The sequence below is a fragment of the Dendropsophus ebraccatus genome, chromosome 7 (genome assembly GCF_027789765.1).
Source record: "Dendropsophus ebraccatus isolate aDenEbr1 chromosome 7, aDenEbr1.pat, whole genome shotgun sequence".
In the NCBI taxonomy this organism is placed as follows: Eukaryota; Metazoa; Chordata; class Amphibia; order Anura; family Hylidae; genus Dendropsophus; species Dendropsophus ebraccatus.
Window position 1 is genome coordinate 39,485,863 of NC_091460.1, and position 26,720 is coordinate 39,512,582.

General features: G+C 42.9%; 1 protein-coding gene across 1 annotated transcript in view; it reads left to right on the plus strand.

Moving 5' to 3' along the window:
- Nucleotides 1-25,619, plus strand: part of LOC138797340 (peroxisomal acyl-coenzyme A oxidase 3-like) — a 75,368-nt gene extending 49,749 nt beyond the window's left edge. Inside the window, exons 14-19 of the mRNA XM_069977361.1 lie at nucleotides 102-215; nucleotides 16,963-17,078; nucleotides 17,599-17,773; nucleotides 19,731-19,798; nucleotides 23,356-23,442; nucleotides 24,297-25,619. Coding sequence (XP_069833462.1) covers nucleotides 102-215; nucleotides 16,963-17,078; nucleotides 17,599-17,773; nucleotides 19,731-19,798; nucleotides 23,356-23,442; nucleotides 24,297-24,416 — 680 coding nt within the window. The 3' untranslated portion in view covers nucleotides 24,417-25,619. The remainder of the gene's footprint in view (nucleotides 1-101; nucleotides 216-16,962; nucleotides 17,079-17,598; nucleotides 17,774-19,730; nucleotides 19,799-23,355; nucleotides 23,443-24,296) is intronic.
- Nucleotides 25,620-26,720: the final 1,101 nt, after the last annotated feature.

Sequence of the window (26,720 nt, forward strand, 5' to 3'; positions counted from 1 at the left end):
GTGACACAGTAAATTGTATTCCAATACATAACCTTTGTGTCTCACTTATGAGGGTTACTTTACCGCTGTATTTACTCTTTATACTGTTTATTATTCGTCAGATAACACCCCCTGTGAATCCCCTCTGGGCTCTATACATTTCCTCAATGATTACAAGACTATCCTGAAGCAGAAGTTTACTGCAAGCTCTGTGAGGGAGTGCCTCAACTCCGCAGGTAATGGGGAACAGTAATATTTTCTAACAGGGGTCAGAAAACATTGGATCAGATCTGTAGTTTATTATTCACTTTCATCTAGGACCTGCAACTATTTTGAGGTCCATGGCTCCATTACCCTTCTAACCTGTTTATGGCTGCTGGAGGTGGTCAAGGAGCTGCACCCTATCAGTGTAACTCTCATTGATTTTAATAGGAATTGGGGAAACTCTGTAGCACTAGGAGTTATAAACTTTATGTAACTTTCCTCCAGTGGTAGGAATAATGCCCTCATGTGGTCACCATATTTTGTGCTCACTATGTATAACTTGTATATGGAATTTTTCACCAGTTTTCCCTTCTTTGGACTCCATTCTGAATTTTCAGTTGTCCCTTAGCTTAATGATAGAGCCTACTCTCTATGATGTTTCCTATACACTGCACACAGAAAAGAGATTCCTCCTCCCTTATTATAGACTTCTATTGGTAGCATATAATCCAATCCATCAGTGAGCTAAAAAAAACCTCCTCTCTGAAGATGAGTTAGTGATTAATGAGATTATGCCGTATGCTTAGTGTTTGCCAGAAAATATTTATGCATCTTCTGGTGACTCCTATCAGAACAGAACTTCTGCTGCCCCCCATGAAACTTGTTTTAAATGAACTGGTGTTAGAAAGTTATACAGGTTTGTATATGGCTGGGTTCACATTGCCTTTTTTCATCTGTTTTTACAAAAACAAAAACAGATGGAAAAATGAATGCACTTGTGTGTATCTGTTTTTCCTTTGACTTCTTTTATAGAAAAAAAAAAAAAACAGATGAAAGCACATCCATTTTTTTAGCATACAGAAAAATGTGGTCGACCACGTTTTTGTGTCACTTAAAAGAATGTATGTGTTTTAATCCGTTTTTCTTAATAATGGAAGTCAGTGGAAAAACGAATCAAAACGGATGCCCACAATGCATTCATTTTTCCGTTTGTGAACCCAGCCTTAGTCCTACCAGTCTGGCAAGGTGCTCTCTGCTGCCATCTTTGTCCGTGATAGAAACTGTTCAGAGAGGAAGCAAATCCCCATCTGGATAGTTCCTGACTTGGACAGAGGTGGCAGCAGAGAGCCTTATTTCATACTGGAAAGAATACACCACTTCCTGCAGGGCAAACAGCAGCTGGAAAGCTTGAGATTTTTTAATACAAGTAAATGTCAGTTGAACCAGTTGGACTACCACAAGTTATAGAGCAGTTTTGTAGCATTCAGGGGCTGCCTGAGTTCCAGTTCTTTAGAATTACATTTATATAGTTCTGTAATATGATTCTCTTTAGATTTTTTTCTGTTTTTGTATGCTATATCATATGCTAGATTCCTCCTGCACTGTGATTCAGCAACATTGCCTGAAGCAGTATGAGCCAACAGGACTGCGTACAGCTGTGCTCCCCAGGGGGAGATCTTACAGTGCGGTCACTAGTAGACGTATCTCTAGCATCTAGGTCACATGAATATATTGTGAGAAGGACAGTCCCCTGGGGCTGCCTCAGTCTGCACACCCTAACCGCCTGCTGAGAAGGGACACGTCTCTGTTTGCCATCAGCCATGTCTGCTCTTACTTCTCGTGCCTATCATCTGTTGCTAGGCATAACAAACAAACTTGTAAAACCACACCGCCAATCTAGTTAACCTAATTGGAGTGTTTTTAAAGAAATCTTTGAAATGTCTTAAAATAATGTCTTTATGACCCCTGGCCATCAGCTGTTGTTGCTTGGAGAAGAAACCGCCATGTGGGTGGGTGAGTGTAATACATGATCTTGCTGACTCCTGCAGACCTAGAGCCATTACTATATAGAGGCACCATTCCGTGTCTGCCATATGCATTTGAACACTTGTGATCCTGATAGTTCCCCTTTAAAGGGGGTGTCCTATCAGCAGGTAAACAGATCTAACCTCCTGATAGCTCTCTAGTTGGCATGGGGTGTTGAGGATGAAGCTATGTCTCTTACCCTTATCCTTAGCACCATTCCCATGCTGCTTATTTTGAAATCCTGTGCCCAGTAAGCCATTTGGAGCACTGGAGGCTGGGGTACCTCCCCCCTCCCCCGAGTACTGATCTGGAGAGCCCCTGGCTGTCCCCCTCTGTTGATGATCATCGATGGGTAGCTTACTTTAAGCTGCAAGGCGGAGTGGGTCTTCCAAATCTTTATCATTATTATACTGTTGCCCATATCTCACTGTTAAATTTTTTTGGGCGTTGCCTTAACTTGGTCCATTTTTGGAGAGACTTAAGGCGCTTGGCCTCAACTTTTATGCATTATCAGGTTCCTTTAGCCCTGCATACTTCCTTCTGCATATCTCAGACATCTTGGTCAAAGTGGAGGACATTAGGCAAATTGAAGATCTCGCGGCCCATTTATACGACCAGTCCTCCCGCTTCTTCCAGACCTGGTAATATTGGGATAATTTCACATATATTGCCCTGTGTAATAAAAAAAAAAAATATCAGCCGAGGACCGAACAATCATTCAGACGACGACTGATCGTTGTCTTTTAATGTGCATCGCTCTGTGTAATAGCTGATGCACAGCCAACGACTGATTAAAGTGGTACTCCGGCATTGCTATTTAGAAAATTATAAATATGTTTTATGCTTACCTTTCTACGCTCTCCCTGGTGTCCTACTGTCATGACTTAGGGTCCCTTACTTACCACAGCTCTGGTAAGCTTGTCTCTGCAGTGGCAGCCTGCTCAGCCAACTACTGACCACAGCACTGTCTAGTGATCCGTGGGGTACCAGTAGTCAAACCCCCATGTGTCAAATCCCCATCACCTATGCTGCAGACTATATTGTGGCACTCTGTTTGGCACTACGGTACCTCCAGAGGCCTTCAGCACTGGAATACAATTTTTTTTCTGTTGACCTCTATATGCTTCCAAAAACACAATACTAACAGATTAGAAGCCATTCCATGATAGCATTTCCTATATCATTGAATCACCAGTGACTAATATATGGGTGAGGTGCATTTGCAATTTCTGAGGCTTCACCTCTGACCATTTCTCCCAGTATTTATAACTAATTTTGTCCACCTTCAACCATCGCAACAGGACGTATGACTCCTAAAACAGAACATCTTTATATTTAACATTTATTTATATTGGATTTCACTGAACTAAGATACTAGATAAGATACGAAGAGACACTCCCTAATTCCAACTTACAAAATCTTATATTTCCCTGGGGATCTGTAACAACGCTTGGAAGAGTAGACAAGAGAAGACAATAGTAACGTCTAGACGCTCCCTCCAGATTTCCTAATATTTGCCCTCACCCCTTTGATACAAATAAGAGGCGTCTGCATAATACACAAACTTCTTTGATGGTTCCGTGTTTTACGCCTTTGCGCACAGAGGAGCCACAGCGATAAACATTTTCTTACAGCACTTGAGAAGATTACACAACACATCACTTTCAGGCAATCAGATTGTATTTGCAAACAATGGAAGTGAAGCGGAGAACAGCTGTGAGTCATGGGAACAACTGCTGGACATTAACGCCAGATGGGCTCCATCGCTCAAGAAAATGTTTGGGTGTTTTCCCTTCCTGGAAGTTGTATATAGACAGAGTTTATGCTCTGCATGCAGCATGGGCGGCTTGTTTTTCCCTTCTCCTCCTATAGGGGCATAAACAGTCTGCCCATTGAGGTGCCCTAAAGTGCTTTACTTTGTTAAGGTTTATTTCTATTTTGTTATTGCAATTTTTTTGTGTGTTTGCTTAACCAATAATAAAAATGTGAAAAAAGAATTAAGTGCTGAGCATACCTGAATCTTAAAACCTAGTCAAAAGGTAGGCTAATTATAGAGGTGAAAGAATGGAAGAAGTGCATGTACGTCTTACTAATCTGTTAGGCTCCCCATGACAAAGTGATTTATTGGCGCCCAGTGGGCCACCAATTAAAGGTGGCCTAGCAAACTACTTCCTAATGGTTTCAACCGGGTGCACCCAGGCAGCTGGCAGTAATTCTTGTTTGTGCACCTTGTGCATAATGTATACACATGCACATGCACATGCTCCATATAAATGGCCCCTCTAAAGCAAAAAGAGGTTTACTGACAAAAACGCATGGATGGTCTATCCATGGTCTAGCCATCGATAGGTGATCGGCAGGGTACTGACACAAGGCAGGGCTGAAGTGGCTTGTTAAGTAGCTATGCTGTGAGCGGGATAGGCCATCAATCAATTTTGGTTGGAAAACCCCTTCAAGAACAAATACGAAATTTGACCACAGCCAAAAAAACACATCTATTCAGGGTCTGTGTCTCAGGGTTTACAGTCTCTATAGGCAGGAATTCTCCCTGCAGAGATGTGTATAGTTGTGATTCTTTAGGGCAGGGAAGGGAAACCTACATCCATCCTGCTGTTGCAAGACTACAATTCCCATCATGCCTGGACAGCCAAAGCTAAAACTTTATACAGAGGGAATGAACCATGGCACTCTTAGAAAAAGTTCCAACCAAAATGATTATAAATAAATCCTATTATTGGCAACATTTCGTCCTCCCGGACCTTTAGGGTCTCAGCAGCAAGGATCAAGGTAAGTCGGGTCAGGTGGAATGTCAAAACTTTGGCTTTCCAGGTATGAGGTTAACTGCAATTTTGCAACGCCTGGAGACCAGTGATGGATTGTCCAGATTGTATATAGTTATACCAAACCCCAAACATTCTGCCTACTTTCTGACTTTCTGTGACTACAAGCAGAGATCCTGAAATTGGAGCACACAGTACTGTGTATTACAGCGGCATTAATTTCCATTAGTTATAGGGGTCCACTGTCAATATGCATTATACCCTCAATAGTTGTTATACTATAGCTTGAGTGTTTTTCTTTATATACCATACCTTATCAATCTATTACTTTCAATGCACACCATATAATTTACATTTTACATTTGGAGGCATTTCCACCACGCTAATGTATTTTTCTCCTGTACACAGTGTTTGGTCATGGACCCCTAGCAGAAACGATAGGCACAATGTGGAGGCAGGTTATCAGAGTATGGCAGGTCAGGGTTAAATAACACATAAATATATGAGTGACAGCAGAAGACCCCACTGTCCATCTAGTCTGCCCTCTGCTTAGTAATTGTTACTCATCGGCCCCTCGGTCAGTGTTGCTGACTGGGTCATGTCTTACAAGGGGTGTAATAATCCAGCTGCAATGAGCCATAGTGGAAAAATGTGACTTTTTGTGGAAAACCATCAATTCTGTGCAAATTATAGTAATTTGCGTCTAAATATTGAGGCCTGAGGCGGATTTGTCATTGTGGTGTCTCTTCGTTCTGTGCTTTTAATGGCACCATTTAATGTGGCGTTTAGGTCCGGTGTTTATAAGGGTAAAGCTCCGGTCACGGTATACGTCAGGGGAGCTTCCCAGACTATAATGACCAAAAACAGAGTATACTGAAATCCACGGTGGTGCACGTAGATAGGAAAGAGTCCCACTTGAACAATAACAAAAAAATTTCTCGACACTCACCAATTCAACTGTATAGTCGTATTTATTGTATCTTCATAAGTGAAAAATAAATCATAACAGGGCGCTTTTCGGCTACATGCCTTTGTCAACTGTCTAACACAGTCCATGCTAGCTATTCATTTATAGTTCAAACAACAAGACGTATTCACGTTCATCATCACGTGGTTACCGTAGTGAACATAATATAAGGGTATCTGGCACAATGTCTCCTAATATGCATGTAAAATTGTATCTCTATGCATAGTCACTACATCTCTCTGTATATATAATAAACAATAACTTATTGTGGGCTGTGGCTGTGGTTCTTTTATGTGCTTTTTGTGAGAGTTGTGCCTTATACTTGCACAACTGACTAAGTGAGAGTTCCATATATACCTTCAGCCTATTTCATTTGTCTGGATTACATTATGGAGCGCTGTCTCTCATTCTGTTAGTTCCTGACATGGACAGAGGGGGCAGCAGAGAGCACTGTGTCAGACTGGAAAGAATCCACCACCTCCTGCAGGACATATAGCAGCTGATAAGTTCTGGAAGGCTTGAGATTTTTACAAAACTGTATAACTTTCTGGTAGTAGTTGATTTGAAAAAATAAAAATTTGAATGGATTCTGCTGCATGGTGTAAGGCACCATCAGATTTTAGCATCTGATAGCATATATTATGCTTTTTAAGAGTAGAAAATGTTTAAGTTAAGCACAAAGACAGTGTGAATATAGCCCCACATCTAACCCAGATGGAAGACGCACATGACCAGAAGAATTTTACGGCACTTTCCCACATTAGCGTTCCAAATGCGGTCAAAAGCACACCTCCATTCCTTCACCAATAGCCAAAGACTATCATCAACATTGCCTGGTTATTGGTGGAGAAATTGGGGGGTTGGCCTTAGACTGGGGCTATACTGTGGACCATGATGCACTACATTTAATGGAAGTAAATGGAATAGAATCATTATGGGACCACAACCCACGAGTTGCAAGAAAATTTTTCCAAAAAGGAGTCTCTTACAACTGTAAGGGTCACGGTTGTGGCCACTTGTGGGTCTCAGTGCAACCCTATTTACTTACATTAGATATGACACGTGGTGATCCAATGATTTTTGTCATGCAGCCCCTGTCTCAACCAAAATCCCAATCTTCTGCAAGATTTATTTTTCGTCACAGCTAAGATTCTTAAAAACTGTTAAGGATTATTACAGAAAGTATATTGGGGAAGTACTGTACAGTATGTATAACTTATTATTATCCAAAAAATAGAACTTATTTTCTGGTATTATAATACCCCTTTAAGTACATAGAAAAAAATCTATAAAAGTAAATTAAACTACTCCCTACTCCTGCTCCTCTGCCACATTTCCCAGGATGTTGATGAGCCCCTTTTATTAACTTCTAGGCTTAGTGTTAATTTCAGGTATAACATATAATCTGCCTTTTACTGTAATATTTTGCACTTATTTTTAGCATGTGGAATGACATTCTATGGAAACGAAAGATGGAAATTTAATTGTAATCCATCTTTCAAATTATTTCTATAGTTCAGGCCTTGCCAAAACTTTATATTGTATTGTACTTATATTCAGGCCAAGACTCACACAGCTTGTCGCCCCATCAATTCAATTGAATTATTGTAATAATCGTCTGGGTCTCTCGTTTTTAATTGTCAATAAACATTACGGGCTGTGAACTGAAGGAACCATTTGGTGAAGGAGAACGTATACGTGTCTCACCGCAGACGTATACACGGCAATGGTGGAGTCTATTAGTCTGACATTTACAGGGAGAACGACCTGGTTTGTGAGCCAGAGTTATTAGCAATGTCATCTCCTGCAGATGGATCCTATCTGGTCCCTGAATCGCTGCCACAAGGGATAATTTGGTCCATGTGAATCCTCAGATGAATTATCTGTGTAATTTAGAAACCATGGGGGAGATGTAACATTGTGTAAAGTGAAACTGGCTCAGTTGCCCCTAGCAACCAATCAGATTCCACCTTTCATTTTCCAAAGAGTCTGTGAGGAATGAAAGGTGGAATCTGATTGGTTGCTAGGGGCAACTGAGCCAGTTTCACTTTACACCATGTTTGATAAATCTCCCCCCATGTGCTAAACTATTGCACTCCAGGTTCTGCTACATCATATACGTTATTGCCTGGGCTGATATTCAGACCATTAGTTCTCTATATAGTAGCTTAGGTTCTGGATACACTTTGGAAGTATATACCAATAGTCTGCTCTTATGCATACGGAACAGGACCCCCAATAGTATTCTGTGCTGCAAAACTGATCTTCCTATGGATGCTGGAAACAGGAGGCATAATCTGCGATTTTGTAAATGAAGGAAAATGATGTTTTTACTGCCCCCTCATGTCAAATTGCACAATTAAAGGGGTATTCCGCTCAAACATAACTTTTGATATGTTGCTGCCCATGGTGAGACTAACAGTTCCTTCCATACTTGTTATTATCTATTCAGTCTCCTTCACCTAGTTCTGAGCTGCTGCTTTCTTTGGAAGACACAGAAATCTGTATGTGAGCTTTTCTCTCCATCTCCCTCCCCCTTCCCTTCTGAGAGAGCTGATGTAAACAGGCCCCTATCTGCAACTTGACCTCAGATTAACCCTCCCAGCATTAAAAGGAAGCTACCAAGTTGCAGATAAACGCCTGCAAGGGACTTGTTTACATCAGCCATCTTGGAAGGGAGAAGGAGGAGCTGGGGATGGAGAGTAAAGCTCACACAAAGGTTTTTGTGTTTTCAGCAGAAAGGAACAGCTCAGAACTGGGGGAGGGAGACTGAATAGATAATAACAAGTATGGAATTAATTGTTAGCCTCACCATGGGCAGCAACATATGAAAAGTTATGATTGAGTGGAATACCCCTTTAAACCTATTATTATTTGTCTAGTCTAATAAAGGAACATATATTGGTAAATAAAGTTATTTTACTACTAGAAATAAGCGAACCTCGAGCATGCTCAAGTCCATCTGAACCCAATCGTTCGGCATTTGATAAGCGGTGGCTGCTGAAGTTGGATAAAGCTCTAAGGTTGTCTGGAAAACATGGATACAGCCAATGACTATATCCATGATTTCCACATAGCCTTAGGGCTTTATCCAAGACTCGAGCATGGTCGAGGTTCGCTCATCTCTATTTACTACCTTTCTGGGGGTTTCCTTTTTCTCTTGATGTAAACTTTCTGCTGTGTTGTACTGCCTGGTATACATCTTGTAGAATACTTCCTGTTACTGTGTAGAAAAGACATTCTAGCCGGGAATTCAGTCAACTTTATCTCCCGCCCACTTCCTGGAAAATTTTATAGTCAAGAAAGCTTACTGGAAGAGTGAGTTGGCTGAATTCTAAAAAAAAATCTAATAAAATGTTACTGATAGTAAATGTAATATTGTTCTGTAAAGCCATACTATTAGTATTAACTGTAAAATAATAGAAATTATGTCCGCAGTTACTTATTCTGTAATTAAACACAAACTTTTCTTGTTTTTTCTTCCCCATCCTAATAATACAGAAATGACATAAAAGAATATTCATCCTAACATGTAGCCAAAACAAAGGACAGTGTGTTCCCAATATAAAAAACACAGTACATTCTGCTTGGGCATAAAGTTATTGCCAGTAAAATATCAAAAGAAGGAAACATGAGTTCTTATGATGTTCAAGGGGTTGTCCCATTAGGTCAGTCTTATGCCCTTAAACAGGTGGATCAAACTTGTCGCCCTCCAGCTGTTGCAAAACTACAATTCCCGTCGTGCCTGGACAGCTTAACCTAAGGGTGCCTTTACACAGAGAGATTTATCTGGCAGATTTTTGAAGCCAAAACCAGGAACAGATTATGAACAGAGAACAGGTCATAAAGGAAAGACTGAGATTTCTCCTCTTTTCAAAATCATTCCTGGCTTTGGCTTCAAAAATCTTTCAGATAAATCTCTCTGTGTAAAGGCACCCTAAATCTTTGGCTATCCAGGAATCATGGAAATTGTAGTTTTGCAACACCTGTGCCTTCGAAAATGTCAAAAAAGCCTCTGTCTGTCCGTGGGTTACTTGGACTACATTCATCTGCAGGAAATGCATTGCATCTCAAAAGCCGGATCGTTGCAGGAATAACTATTCACCATTGGGGTTTATTATCAGAATCCACCAATGCTCAGACTTATACTTGGGTACACTGTATTTATAAAGCCAGGTATGGCATCATCCCTTTTGCCAAAACCTTTTCATAGCTAATATAGTCTCTTTATTTAAAAGGGTATTTCCGTCTTATAAAGTGATGCCATACAGCTAGGATATGTCACTTAATAATTTCTGGACACCTGACCGCTAGGTAATATGCTTCGATCCTAAAAGTTAAAGGGGTATTCCACTCAAACACAACTTTTCATATGTTGCTGCCCATTGTGAGGCAGACAATTCATTCCTTACTTGTTATTATCTATTCAGTCTTATTATCTATTCAGTCTCCAACCCCCAGTTCTGAGCTGCTTGTTTCTGCTGAAAACACAAAAATCTGTGTGGGAGCTTTTCTCTCTGTCTCCCCCTCCTCCCTTCTGAGACAGCCGATGTAAACAAGTCCCTGACTGGCTTCATCTGCAACATTGTAGCTTCTTTGTAATGCTAGGAACAGTGATTGACACTGTGATTTCATACTTGTTATTATCTATTAAGTCTCCTTCCCCCAATTCTGAACTGCTGTTTTCTTCTGAAGACACAAAAACTATGTGTGAGCTTTTCTCTCCATCTCCTCTCTTCTCCCTTCCAAGACGCTGAGAGGATTAATCACTTATGGTGCGTTTAAACAGACAAATTTATCTGACAGATTTTGGAGGCCAAAGCCCGGAATGTATATGAGAAGAGTAGAAATCCCAGTCTTTCCTTTATGATCTGTTCTCTGTTTATAGTCTGTTCCTGGTTTTGGCTTCAGAAATCTGTCAGATAAATCTCTCTGTGTAAACGCACCATAAGTGACTTCATCATCAACGTGACCTCAGATTAACCCTCCCAGCATTACAAAGAAACTACAAAGTTGCAGATAAAGCCTGCCAGGGACTTCTGAGGTGGCTGATGTACACAAGTCCCTGGCAGCCTTAGTCTGCAACTTTTGTAGCTTCTTTGTAATCACAGCCTGTGAACCAATGTACATGGTCGGAGCTCCATAGACTTGATCCCCTTCAAAGGTGCATGGACCGTGCATTGTAGTATCATCCACACCTGTGTGGACAAGGCCTAAGAAGACCTCCCAAGACGTGCTGTCCATCACAAGCTTAATCTTAGAGTGGACAGGAAACAACCATCATGGCGCCGCAATATTTCACCCATATTAGTTAACACTGTATAGCCTAGATTACATGAGTGGACTGACAAATCAGTCGTACTGGACACCCATTACCATCAGTGCAGAACGTGCTGTAATAGGAAGGTGAAGTTGCTCCTACTGGACTCTAATAGCCTGGATACTTTTTCCACTAATGAATGTAGCAAAGTGGTTATAAGAAGTGCTAGAAAGGAAGATCTTGTGCTGTCCTTGTAAACATTCAGTATTCTGCCTAGTATTCATGACGAGCAGACTTAGTAACACAGGTCCTGTTAGTTCCATAATATATCTTAGCCATGGAACCTCCCTTGAGGAAACTGTGAGCTTGTCTAATGCCCAGAGCCGAGATGGCAGCAGCATGCAGTAAGCTTCTTATACTCTATTCATGCACTTAATGGATTGTATTCAGTCATGCTAAGTAACATTGCATTCCCCTGATTAACACAATGTCCTCGACCTGCGCTTGTTATGTTGTTTTGATGGAAACACTGAGCCGTCACAGCAGTGTAATGGCGGTTTAGTGCCCGTATTATACAACGCTGACTGGTGATGACATCAGTGGAACAGATACACTTGAAGTCCTGGCAGGAAAACCCTCTGACTTTAATATATTATTTTTTACTTGCTATTTATTTGGTTGTAGTTATAATTGGGAAACCGGTGCCGAGCTTCTACAGGTTTACTTTGAGGAACTTGGTTGTAGTTTTCGTACAGTTCATCTAATGGGAATGTGTCATCTGAAATTTACATCTTATTTGCTTTATTTAAAAGTATTGAAGTATTGAAGTATTTCAGGTTTGGCCTCGCTGGTTTGGTTTGGCCGCCATTTGCTGAAATTCAGTTATCAGCTTTGCTGTGTAGACTGGGACAGAGTGAACAGAGGACTGCTCCCTTATACTACCAGAATAATAATAATATACATTATCCACACGGTTAATGGGAACCTGTCACGCGGTGTGATGGGGCAGAGGCCGCCCGACCCCCAATCCCCCCACCTGTGGAGCCCTAGATACTAACTCTTTCCTGGAAGTCCCGCTCCTGGACCCGGTCCCGGGACAGAATTATTGCAGTCGGAAGCTGTGCGCACGCTCACCAGAGATGAGTTCGACACCCATAGAAAATGACGGCTCCAGTCACTTTCTATGGACGTTGGACTCATCTCTGCTAATTAGCATACACGCACTCTCAACTTCCGACAACGATCTCTCCGTTGCGGGACCAGGTCCAAGAGCAGGACTTTCAGGAAAGAGTAAGTATCCAGGGCTCCATGAAGGGGGGGGGGGGGTCGGGCGGGCTCTGCCCGGCACACCGTGTGACAGGTTCCCTTTAAGGCTCTGTTGAGTCTTATTGGTGTGGATAATGTACATTTTTTATTAGAGATGAGCAAACATTGAGCAAACTTGTGTTCATCTGAACCCGAGCATGCAGCATTTGATTACCGGTGGCTAAAGAAGTTGGATGCAGCCCTAGAGAATCTTGGAAAACATGGATACACCCTATGGCTCTATCCATGTTTTCCAGGCAGCCTTAGGGCTACATCCAACTTCTTCATCCACCGGTGATCAAATGCTGCACTCTTGGGTTTGGACGAACTCGAACATGCTTGAGGTTCGCTTATCTGTACTCTGTACTCTGTATGCATCATCCCTGCTGATCTCTGACCTAAAGAGAAGGGATTATACTCCATTGCTTTCTGAAGACCAGTGCCATTCATTGCAGTTACCATAAAGCCTGTTGCCTTGTCTTTATAGAAGAAAGCAAGTGCTTCCAATATGGCCTCTACCAATAGAGACAGCAATCAGCCATTGGCTGTCGTTGTCTTTTAGCATGTTTAAAAATCATCTGCCACTGGATGCGTGGCTGATGGCTGGGTAAAGCAAAGGCTGCACGGACATCGCTAGCCCTTGCCACGTGATCATCGAGCCATCTGGCTCTGTAAGCGAGTGCTGATCTATCAGATTGACGCTCGCTTACCCCCTGCATCGAGCCGCCTAATATGGTCTTAAGACCGTATTTAGAATCTACCACACCGGTTTGGTAGCAGGGTCCTCATCCGTTGTTCGTTACATATTTACTTGCTGAAGATTGTTCACTGAGGGATCAGGTTTTAGCTGCCGCCTGTAAAGGTCTATAAAAGGAGGAAGGCAGGGACCTACAAAGATGCTGCAGCTTTTAGTAAGTGTTATATCTCACCTGAGTGACAGCTACACTGCTTACTACTGCTTTGTTATGTACTGCATGCTGAGTGTGTGATAACAGGTTCTTCCCTTGTGTCTGTGTGCTGTATGTCATAGTAACTAGTCTCTACCAGGGACACTTAGAACTACAGTGGTCCCTCAATTTACGATATTAATTGGTTCCAGGATGATCATTGTATCTTAAAACCATTGTATGTTGAGACCAAGACTCTATGGAAAACTGGAAATTGGTTCTAAATGCCCCAAAATGAAAAAAAAAAAAGAAGAAAATTTAAAGGAAAATAAGCAGCTAACTAATATGGATAAAGCAAGCCCTTACATATAACAGTCAGAAAGAGCTACAAGAGACTCTAAATTACTTTATATATAGAAGACTGGAGCGTTCAGGTCTGTACAGATCACACAGGGTTCCAGAAAAATAAAATGAAGCCGCCCTCATCTGGTGCCCAAAGGAGCAACTCATCCTGGCCACAGGTAAATAGTGGCAGAGGACATGTAGTATCACCCTGTACTGTAGAGAGGACATACCAGACACACACAGCAGTACAGGGCATGTAGTATCACACTGTACTGTAGAGAGGACATACTAGACACATACAGCAGTACAGGACATATAGTATCACACTGTACTGTAGAGAGGAGATACCAGACACACACAGCAGTACTGAACATGTAGTATCACACTGTACTGTAGAGAGGAGATACTAGACAGATACAGCAGTACAGGACATATAGTATCACACTATACTGTAGAGAGGACATACTAGACACATACAGCAGTACAGGACATGTAGTATCACACTGTACTGTAGAGAGGACATACTAGACACATACAGCAGTACAGGACATGTAGTATCACACTGTACTGTGGAGAGGAGATACTAGACACACACAGCAGTACAGGACATATAGTATCACCCTGTACTGTAGGGAGGAGATACTAGACACACAGCAGTACAGGACATGTAGTATCACACTGTACTGTGGAGAGGAGATACTAGACACACACAGCAGTACAGGACATATAGTATCACCCTGTACTGTAGGGAGGAGATACTAGACACACAGCAGTACAGGACATGTAGTATCACACTATACTGTAGAGAGGACATACAGTACCAGACACACTGCAGTACAGGACATGTAGTATCACACTATACTGTAGAGAGGACATACCAGACACACAGCAGTACAGGACATGTAGTATCACACTATACTATAGAGAGGAGATACCAGACACACACAGCTGTGCAGGACATGTAGTATCATACTATACTGTAGAGAGGAGATACCAGACACACACTGCAGTACAGGACATGTAGTATCACACTATACTGTAGAGCAGGGGTCCTCAACTGGCGGACCGCGGTCCGGACCGCGGAGGCCAGCTGTCCGGACCCCTGGTCAGACCTCCTAACCGCCCCGGATCCGGTCCGTCCCGCTCCCCACCGCACTGCCTCCCGCCCCATAGGCGTACTGTCCTTAGATGTCAGTATGCCTGTGGGGCTGGGGGCAGTGTCGGTCCGGCCCCCAGCTTATACGCGCTCTGTAGGGATGTCCCGGGGATTCCCCAGCAGAGCGCGCACCACAGACCTCAGTGTACGCTGCCGGCCTGTCCTTCCCGGAAGTGCAGGCCGGCGGCGTACGCTGAGGTCACTGATGCGCGCTCTGCTGGGGAATCCCCGGGACGTCCCTACAGAGCGCGTATCAGCCGGGGGCCGGACCGACGGGAAGAGAAGAAGACAGCCGCAGCGGGGAACGAGGTGCTAGGTGAGTTGTTTTTGTTATTTTTTTTTTTCTGTCTGGGGGGCATCTACAAGGGGAGAGCGCACAGGTGGACTATATACTACAGGGGGGACCTCACAGGGGGCTATATACTACTGGGGGGAGCGCACAGGGGGCTATATACTACAGGGGGGACCTCACAGGGGGCTATATACTACTGAGGGGGCTATATACTACTGGGGGGAGCGCACAGGGGGTTATATACTACAGGGGGGACCTCACAGGGGCTATATACTACAGGGGGAAAGCACAAGGGGGGCTATATACTACTGGGGGGAGAGCACAGGGGCGCTATATACTACTGGGGGGAGCTCACAGGGGGCTATATACTACAGAGGGACAGCGCATGGGGGGGCGATATACTACAGGGGGAGCTCACAGGGGGCTATATACTACAGGGGGGAGCTCACAGGGGGGCTATATACTACTTGGGGGGAGCTTACGGGGGCTATATACTACTGGGGGGAGCTCACAGGGGGCTATATACTACAGGGGGAGAGCACAGGGGGGCTATATACTACTGGGGGGAGCTCACAGGGGGCTATATACTACTGGGGGACAGCGCACAGGGGGCTATATACTACAGGGGGAGAGCGCACAGGGGGGCTATATACTACTGGGGGGAGCTTACAGGGGGCTATATTCTACAGGGGGAGAGCGCACGGGGAGGCTATATACTACTGGGGGGAGCTCACAGGGGGCTATATACTACAGGGGGAGAGCGCACAGGGGGGCTATATACTACTGGGGGAGCAACAGGGGGCTATATACTACTGAAGGAGAGCGCACAGGGGGGGCTATACACTACTGGGGGAGCAACAGGGGGGCTATATACTACCAGGGCAGTCACCCCCCTTTGTACCTAATATCAAAGGCCTGGTGAGAGAGAAAAAAATGCCAATTTTCCCGCTAATAAGCAGCAATTCTGTATATAAATAGTTGAACGTTTGTGACAAAGTAACAAAACACGTTTCCTACTGATGTTCAGCTCGGACCTTCACCTGACAATAGACCCCGGTAACTGGACCTTCACTAAAAGTTGTTGAGTACCCCTGCTGTAGAGAGATACTAGACACACACAGCAGTGCAGGACATGTAGTATCACACTATACTGTAGAGAGGAGATACCAGACACACACAGCAGTAGAGGACATGTAGTATCATACTGTACTGTAGAGAGGAGATACTAGACACACACAGCAGTACAGGACATGTAGTATCACATTATACTGTAGAGAGGAGATACTAGACACACACAGCAGTACAGGACATGTAGTATCACACTATACTGTAAAGAGGAAATACCAGACACACACAGCAATACAAGACATGTAGTATCATACTGTACTGTAGACAGGACAATCCAGACACACACAGCAGTACAGGACATGTAGTATCACACTGTACTGTAGAGAAGAGATACCAGACACACACAGCAGTACAGGACATGTAGTATCATACTGTACTGTAGAGAGGAGATACTAGACACACACAGCAGTACAGGACATGTAGTATCACACTATACTGTAGAGAGGAGATACTAGACACACACAGCAGTACAGGACATGTAGTATCACACTGTACTGTAGAGAGGAGATAGCAGACAGCCAACCAGTACATGCACTTTAGGAATACTGATATTTTACCAATAAAATTGCCATTTTCATTGGTCAATCAGCTTATTTTTTTTACAAGTTCTGCAGATCTGCATCTATGTTGAGTCTGGTCCCAAGTTACGATGGTCCAGAAAGTAACATTGTATGTTAAAAATATTGTATCTTCAGGCCATTGTAAGTTGAGGGATCACTGTATAGAGCCTATAGAAGATGAAAACCACTGAGAAAGTTGTATAGTGAGTTGAGCCTTACTAAGTATCAGATGTACCACTGTATTCTTTGTATTGACTATAGTAATATATGTATACTGTGTTCTTGTTTTTAGTCGTTCTGGATGCTTACAAATGGTTGGTCTGCTACCTGCTCCGAGAAAGCCATCATAAACTCCAGCAGGAGAAGCAAAGAGCCGCCAGTGACTTTGAGGCCAGAAATAACAGCCAGGTACAGAGAGATGCAGAAAGCCTGTAACCTGGATAAACCATGATATGTGTATGGCGTTATTGTTGTACGTGTTACCTGTAATTCCTCAGTCATAGCTGGATTTTCCCTATGGACAAAGATGCCGTTTACTGCCCTGGTCTGTATATTATGGACTAGCCAGAGTGACTTGCTGGCAACACTTTGTAACCCACCATGTGTTCTATGGGGGAGAGTTATCAAACATGGTGTAAAGTGAAACTGGTTCAGTTGCCCCTAGCAACCAATCAGATTCCACCCTTCATTTTCCAAACAATCTGTGAAGAATAAAAAGTGGAATCTGATTGGTTGCTAGGGGCAACTGAACCAGTTTCACTTTACACCATGTTTGATAAATCTCCCCCTATGTGCTTACAGGTATATGTTTAGTGCATACCTAAATGATAATGACAATAAAACTCAGAATATGGAATATCAAAATTCTCCTATTAGGGTATATAAAGCAATTTATGTATGTTGGGTTAAATCTTGTTCCTTCTTCCAGGCATATTACTGTCGCTCCTTGGCCTTGGCATTCATTGAGCACACAGTCCTCCGGAGATACTATGATCATACCCATGACTCCAGTACACCCCGGCCATTGCAGCCCGTCCTGAAGAAGCTGTGCTGCCTATATGGACTGTGGTCACTAAGCAAACACATGGCTGTGCTCTACCAAGGTGATGATAGATCTGCTCGAGGAAGGGTTTTTCTTCCTATAAACAACATATGGAGATAATAGATGAAGGGGCCTCTCTTCTATAATCCAGTGATTAGGACCTCTGTATTACACTATGTATCCCATCTGACATGGCTTTGAAAGTTAGATAAATAGCAGCTGCATGACTCACATGCAACCACAGAATTTTAAGAACAGGGACGACCAGGATTGTGATTAATATATAGCTGTCTACAATTTTTAAAGGGATTCGACCAACTGTAGTATAAAGCATATGATGTGCTACCAGACAGTCGATGAACAGGCTTGGTGCTGTTCTTAGGATAAAGCAGCCATGTTTTAATTAAGGGGGTACTCCAATGAAACAGAATGGTGCTATAAGGATTTGTAAATGACTTCTATTTAAAAAAAAAAAAAAAAATCTACGGTCTTCCCACACTTATCAACTGCTGTATGTTCTGCAGGAAGTGGTGTAATCTTTCCAGTATGCCACAGGGCTCTCTGCTGCTACCTCTGTCCATGTCATGTACTGTCCAGAGCTGTAGCAAATCCCCATAGAAAACCTTTCATGCTATAAAAAGTACACTACTTCCTGCAGACATACAGCAGCTGATAAGTACTGTAAGACTTGAGATTTTAAAAAAGAAGTCATTTACAAAGCTGTATAATTTTTTGGCACCAGTTTTGATGATTTTTTTTTTTATTTACGCTAGAGTACCCTTTTAATTCTGGACAAACAGATTCATGCTTTATCAGTGCAGGATGATCCCTTGATTTGCTATTCAGTCATTCAGGGGATGTGTTGTTTTATCATATGGTTGAAAATTGGGGGATCAATCCCAAGCTGCAGGTGTCCATTCTCATCATGGTTTAAAGGGAGGAAAAACAGGAAATCCAAACGTGAAAACCGCAGCCTCCTGAGCACACTGATAGACGGACGTCTGTTTTTAGTATAAACTTCACAGTTATTTTAAGTTTGGAGCCAAAGTGTTGCCAGATGCATGTTCTGGAGAGTTTCATATTCATATTTAGTATCTGAGATGACAGGCAAGTGATGTTGTATCAGGAGGGTAGGATTAGGGCCCAGCAAATTAGACATGTAGCCATTAAGCAAATAAACCATGTGCTGTATGCTGAAAGTACTCTGGGACAAATTTAGCAAAACTTGGACCTCCCTTAAAGAGGATGTACCACCTGGTACATCCTCTTTAACCTGAACCCACCTATCGAACGGCGCCGGCACGGGGAAGCCGGTGCCGCGGTCCGTTTTTCGGACCGAGACCCCGTTCCGGTGCACAGCGCCGTTCTATGCAGCGGAACCCGCCGGTCCATGACGCGGCTCCCTTAGAATGAACGGAGCCGCGTCATACAGGGGAGGGAATTCCCTCCCACTGGTCGCGGACGGGCCGACCTCCAGTGCTTGAGCAACGGCTCGTTCCCGTGCATAGAACAGCGCTGTGCACGGGAACGGGGCCTCGGTCCGAAAAACGGACCGCGCCACCGGCTTCCCCGTGCCGGCGCCGAGCAACATCCTCTTTAAAGGGGTTTTTTAGATTAAAAAAATTGAAATCACCTGGTGCCAGTAATGTAAATCACATCTAATTTAAAAAGATTCTGTCCTTTTTGTATTTATCCGCTGCTTCCATATGCTTTGGAAAATGCTTTTATTCTCAGCTCAAAAAAGTGTCAAAGAGGCGTTCCTTGGCTCCTGAAGTGCTGACGACTGTACACCTCCTTGCTCCCCCTCCTACCCCTGTCCCTGCCCTGGACTTCCAACCTACTGTTAATCAGATAGCAATGGGGAGCAAGGAGGCCTCTTTGACACCACACAACTCTGTCTGTTCTAGAAGCACAGACAGATATATTAAAGGTACCATGTGTCTCCTTGTCCTAACAGCATCAGCAGTTTAGAACATACAGATAACAGATTTCCTTTTATTTCTGTTGCTGTTTTGCAGGTGGATATTTTGCTGGTGAACTACCTGGAAAAATCGTGCAGGACGCAATTCTGGACCTATGTGCTCAGGTAGTAAATCAGAATAAAATGATTCTCATGTCACACCTATGCTTTTATAGGCTATGTTCACACTGCGTATATGTCCGGCCGCATATTTTCGCAGCCGGACATATACGCGGTAAACTCCGGCCGGAGATTTACGCTACTTGCGGCCGGCTACGTACGGACCGCGAACTTACACCCGAAGTCTACTTACGCTTCCCGAGCGCCCTACGTAGCGATCTGACAGCGGTCTTTTACCTGGAAATCTTCGCCTAGCCCCGGACACCCCACCTTTTGGATCGGCACAAAAAGCTGCAAAAATGAAGAAATCACCACTACGTACGGGACCAAATGTAACGCTACGGGCGTAAGTTACGCCATTTTCATCCACAAACAATGGTCTGGTTCATTTTTTACGCCGCCGCGTACAATCCGGGCGTAAGTTCGTATGTAGTGTGAACTGTGCAGCTGTACTTCGTATACTTTCCATTATACGCAAACTACGTAAGTCTCCGGCCACTTATTCACGGAACACGCTACGGCCGGAAACTTACGTAGTGTGAACAAAGCCATACTATGTACACCCTCAGAATAGCTCCGGCATGGATTCTGCATGGTGCCGGAAACATTTCCTAGATATTTAGATCCCGGCTGACATGGTAATACTCACAAGTTATCAGCGCAAAGTAGGAACCATCATCTCAGCTAAGAAGCTAGTCATCGGCTCCTGCAGTGTTTATCTCACAGATCCGCCATCACTGAAACACTGTAACAAAACCTCAGCTATGTGCATGAAACAAAATCACAAGTGGCTTCAAGCCGCAAGAATGTTTCCACTCATTGATAATAAACAGAGATCAGACAATGTAGAGGAATTTAAACAAAAGATCATACAGAACATTTCCTACACAGTAAGCTTATCTGACAGATTATCTGCCAAAGATTTGAAGCCAAAGCCAGGAATGGATTTGAAAAGAGAAGAAATCTCACGCTTTCCATTATGACCTGTTCCCAATCTATAGTCTGTTTCTGGCTTTGGCTTCAAATCTTTGGCAGATAATCTGTCAGATAATTTTTCTGTGTAAATGGACCCTTAGGATGTTATTACACGGGCCGATGGGGGCCTGATAATAACTGTAAACGAGCACCGATCTGCTAGATCGGCGCTTGTTTACTGGGCCTATTACACGGCCCGATAATCGTTTAACAAGGGCTGCATGGACATTGTTACCAATGCCCTGCAGCCCTTGCTAAACTGCATACATTACCTATCCATGGTCCAGGGCTCCTCTTGCAGTCCACTTCTCCCTGGGTCCCACGCGCTTCAGCTTCAGAGCGGCCTGTCTTAACTGACAGGCCGCTCAGGCAATCACTGGCTGCGGCGCTTCCGGCCTGTGATTGGCTGAGCAGCCTGTCAGTTTACACAGTGAAGAGCAGACCAATTGCCAGCTTGATGCCTGGGCACCACAAGCCCTCTGACATCCTGCAGTACCTGGCACCAAGATGTGAGCTGCAAATCCTATAGGTCCTGTAAGGTGTGAGGTGCAGCTGCCATGGATCAGACTTATTTTCTAGCACAGATGATCGGTCTCATTGAGATCTGGGGAATTTAGAAGCCAGGTCACCATCTTGATCTCTTCGTCGTGTTCCTCATTTCTCCAAATCTCTCTTTATTGAAAGGAGTATATGACAAAGCAGAGAAAAATCATACATGGTATATAAGTACAAACCAATGGGGAGAAGGATGTTGGCAGGGGAAGGCAGACCAACCAACTGTTTGTGCCAACGTAGAAGGGAGGGGGTGGCTGGGCTGGCTGCATTAATGTCCCAAAGTTCTTTTAGAAAGAACAACAGTCCTTTAGAACATGTGTCCAAGGTAACCGGAGGAGAGAATTATAAGGCACTTCCAAAGAAACATGTCCCTCGCAGGGGTTTAGAGCAGAAAACTGAAGTAGAGGTGAATCTTCACCGAATACCTTCACAGAATATTTTAATAATAGAGTAGGAAACAGAGAACGAAGGCCATGAGGGCCAGAGGAGGCATGCTATTTATGTGCAATTGAGGGCTGTAGGCATAGTTGCATCTATGTGTGTGGGGCGGTCTATACACCTATTAGCAGGGTGAGCATTTGCTTTATATGATACCCATGGTGACCATATTTGTAGGAAGAGGTCATGTCCACTGTCTACTTAACTGGTCAGCTCCTCCAGTCTACAAATCTGATTAATCTGTCTGTCCATTGACCCAGAGTAGGAGGTAAGTCACTGAGCCAAAGGAGTGGGATCAGAAGTTTGAAATGCTTAGAAGGAAGAGCGAGTATAATGATCTGAGCTAAGAGGCTGATAGAGGTGGAGCATATGGTGTTAATAGTTGTTTCTACCACACAGTGTGGGTCATTATTCTGCTAAAGGAGACCACTCTCATTAGGGGACCATGCTGCCATGAAGGGGGGGACTTTGTCTGTACAGTATTTAGGTGATACACATCACCGTAACATCCACATGATGCCAGAAGCCAAGGTTCCCCAGCAGAGCATTGCCCATTGCACTGCCCCCACCATATTGTCTTACTATAATAATACATCCTGGTGCCATCTTTTCTCTAGGTAAGTGACGCATACACCTTACCATCCACATGGTGTTAGGACTAGATTGGCTTCTTCCATAGCTTTTTGTTTCGGTTCTGATGCTCACGTGCCCATCGTAGGAGCTTTTGGCAGTAGACAGGGATCAGTATGGGCACTCTGGTGGGTCTGTGGCTACATAGCACCATATACAATAAGTTGTGATGCCCCATGTGTGGATTGCCTTCCTACCATACCAAGCAAGAACTTAAAAACATACATTAGTGAGCCTTGGATATCCATGACCCTGTCACCACTTGTATTTCCTTGGTGCTAACCACCCCAAAAGACCCACCATTTTAGAGAAGCTCCATCCCTGTTTAACCTTTGCCATGTCACATAGATCCATACGCATACCCATCCGTGTTGCATGTTTACGTGTTTCTCTCCCACCCCTTGAGCCATTGTCACCAGATAATCCATGTTCTTCACCTCATCAGTGGTATTATAGTTATGGCTGATCAGCATCATAACACGAATTTAGACTATTACCTAATACCCCGCATTACTAATTAAACTGTCATCTGTTTGTCTTGGTTTTATTTTATTTCACCTTTATGTTTTTGTGGCCACTTGAGATGTGACGGAGAATTAGTGTAGCAGATGATATACATGCAGATTATACATAAAGCAGCAGCCGTATTCCTGTAACGGAGACCCGATGGGCACAAAAGGTCGGATAATGACCTTGTATAACTATATAACTAGCAGACGTTTCACATATAAAGGTTAATGAGACTTGCAGACAATACAAGGGGGATACAACAAATGGAAAATTCCTCCAAACAGAATCAATGCCGCTTCCAAGACAATAAAAGCGAATGCTGTGCTCCCCTAAAAGTGTGACCACTCGTATTTCACTCTGTGTAATTTCTAGCAACCGTTCACTTCTGCTCTGTTTTGCTTTTGTTGCTATGGAAAGTAAGGACGGCTGCCAACATTTTTATTCCTTTAACACAGTTGAAAGATGATGCCGTGTCTCTCGTGGACGCCATTGCACCTCCAGATTTCATCTTGAACTCCCCCATTGCCAAGGCTGATGGAGAGGTACATTGAAAGTAGCACACATTAATCTTTACTATAAGATTTCTTCATTTTTTTTTTAATTAATTAAATTGAATTGCTTGACTTCTGTAGGTACAGATGTAGCTGAGCTGCTTTTGTCGTTTAAACTCTTTAGACCATAACGTATGTTAACCTGCAGCTCTATGTACCTTAGATAACAAATTATGATAGATTAATATGTTGTACCAAAGGGCAAACTCAGCTCCTACAGGTCTAACAATGTCACCTCTGCTGCACCTGTACAGCTGGGTAACATTTGAGACTCCAATGAGCCTATTAAGTTTATGGGCACAATAGGCTAGACTGTTTACTTGTATGGGAGAGTATTCTAGGCATGCACAGTATCCTGTGTAAGGAGACGGGGTGGGGCTAAGCACCGACCATCATTTTTGTGAATGGTCTGATCCTGTGTTATCTATTTATGAGTGTCACCTATCACTGTATTCTTGCCTTTTATGATAAGGGCACTGTTAAAAGAATGTAAAGAATAGGAATCGGCAGCTTATTATTAAGCTTAGTAGTCCAAATGAAAATTGCCAGATTATTTGATAACATATAAAAAAACATAGAAATAGGGGAAAAAATAGGGGAAAAAATCCCCTAAGTTCTTAAAAATGTAAGCTTAACATAAAAATTTAAATTAATAAAAATATTTAAACAGTACAAAACACATTCCCTTTAAGCTTCCTATACTCTTAAGACTTCAAACAGTTCAGGTTGTAAATTGAATGACAATAAAAGGTGGGATTTTAGGCCCCCATAAAGTGGCTGGTTGACCATCAGTTACCTTCACAGTTCAGGAGTTCTACAGTCTAACTGGCCTTATGTTCTTACAGTTGTACAAGAACCTGTGGTCCGCAGTCCTACAAGGGGAGAAAGTTTTGGAACGTGCATCGTGGTGGCCGGAATTTTGCACCAACAAGCCTGTAATTGGCAAACCGAGATCCCAGCTGTGAAGTCACACATAGGTTGTGATATCCTTATCTAATGGAAATGTTAGTATTGTATCTGAATCTTCTATCACACTGACAAAGTGTGTTCTGCAAGGAATAAGTAAGTAATATTACATATATAATAATGTATATAAGTAATATTACAATGAGAAGAGGAGACGAAAGTTCCGATGGAAAATCACCGACAGAATATTTTGCCACCGGAGTTGGTGGGTCACGTCCAGGTTTCGGCCATCATTACCTATAAATGTAGGTGCCATTTTTTTTTACTGCATTTCCACAGAGGATTTTCGAACCCACCCATCCATTATTTTGGCCTTGCCTTATGTATAGGTATCTGGAAGATGAAGGCCAGTTAATGGGAGAGGGTGAAATTTTTCTGATAAATGCATAAAAGATAGAAGTGGTAGTTAAAAGACTGGGTCACATGACAGCCAAACAATTATTTGGATGGGGTGCTTTGGCTTAAAGCCTTCTTCTCTATCTTTTTTCCATATATATGTATTGCACTAGTCAACTGTACTTTTATAAGCACTTATATTAGAGCATCTTTGTGGTTGCCTTGGGCATTGGTTCTAAATATGGCTTTAGCTTTGCTACACTGGATGAGATACTGGATGCCCCATTAAAAAAAAAAAAGGGAGAAAAGCAAAAAAAAAAAAAAAAAAAAAATATATATATATATATATATATATATATATATTGTGAGATAGTGACTGGAGAAATAATAGATGGCAGGTATGTTTCTCCCAGATTTCTGTCATAAGTGTTATAGCTCCAGGGAGTGCTCAGTGTGTGTTTAAGAAAAAACCTTATCTGGCTTTGCAAGGAAGCCAAAATAGGACCTGGAGTTTTCTGGATTGGGGAAGAGTTGGGCGGGTTCCCCAATCCATAGTCCACTGCTGGTAGTGGTCAAGACTGAGGCCTAATCAGCTGCACCTGCAGCCGCTGCATATAGAGAAGCCAGGCAGAGTGATCAGTCTCCTCCTCAGTCCTGTGTCATGCCTGAAGGTGCCAAACTGCTATATGAGTAGCTGTACCAGTGCCTGGTAGTAAGGTGCTGGAGTTAGTTAGTAGTTAACTGTTTAGTTAGTGCTCAGACGAGCAGGGTTTTGTTTTGTGTTTTGCCATTGAACCTGCCTGATGTGTAAAGGCTGTTTATTTTGCCGACACAACAATAAACTGGACTTTTATTATTGGACTTTATGCCTGAGTGTCCCTGTCTCTGTCTGCCAAGTGAGTCAATCCTGCATATACCACAGCTAATTCCCACAATATATACAGTATATATACAGTATATATATATATATACTGTGGTGCCTTGGATTTCAAGCATAATTTATTTAGCAACAGAGAAAAGTTGAAATCAGCTCACCTTCTGGGCATCACTCGATCTCAGTACATTCAAGAGGGTGCACGGTTCCTGTGGTGGCTGACCGCCAGCGGACAAGTGGACTGAAAATAGTAAGGCTCCGAATTTGTTTAAAAGGTAAACTTTATTAAATCATAATATTAAAATCAGCATTCAGCATGCAATATTGTATTGCCAGCAGTGGGCTTGCGAAATAGGGACGTATGGACTACGCCAGTGCTGATATCCGTTTCTAGACAAATGTCCAGGAATTAAATACACGTGGGGTGCATGGTGTAGGTAAACTTCTAATTATTATCATTATTATTACAGTACTCCAAAAAGTTCATTATTTTGGATTCTCCCCCCTGCCATACGATGAGCATGTCATCAAGGAAACGACCGTACCACCGTATGGCAGAGGAGAATGGATTGGAGCTGGTAAATATGAACTTTTCCTTCCAAAACTTGCAAACACTTGCACTGGGAACATTTTCATTGGTTGTAACTTGCTTTTAAACATGTGGCTGTATGTCAATCACTAGATCATGACTAAGCGCGCATGCGCGAAACACATCGATCTTGTCATACAGCATGGTGTTTACCTTTTAAGCGAATTTTTGGAGTGCCGGAGCAACACTATCTTCAGTCCACATAATTTATTTAGGGACCGTGCTTGTAATCCAAATCCACTCTTAAACCAAAGCAAATTTTCCCATAAGAAATCATTGAAAATAATGTTGTTGTTTTTTAATTCTGAATAACATGTAAAACAAATGAAACAAACATTTAGAAAGTTAGATATGTGATATTATAAGTTACTGTACAGTATAGCAATCAGCGTGTGGTGTATAATATATAGTAAGTGCATAAACCTGAAAAACCAACCGCAGTGTGTATAGCTGAGTGTGAGTGCAGGCACATTATAGCAGCAGTGTGTATAGCTGAGTGTGAGT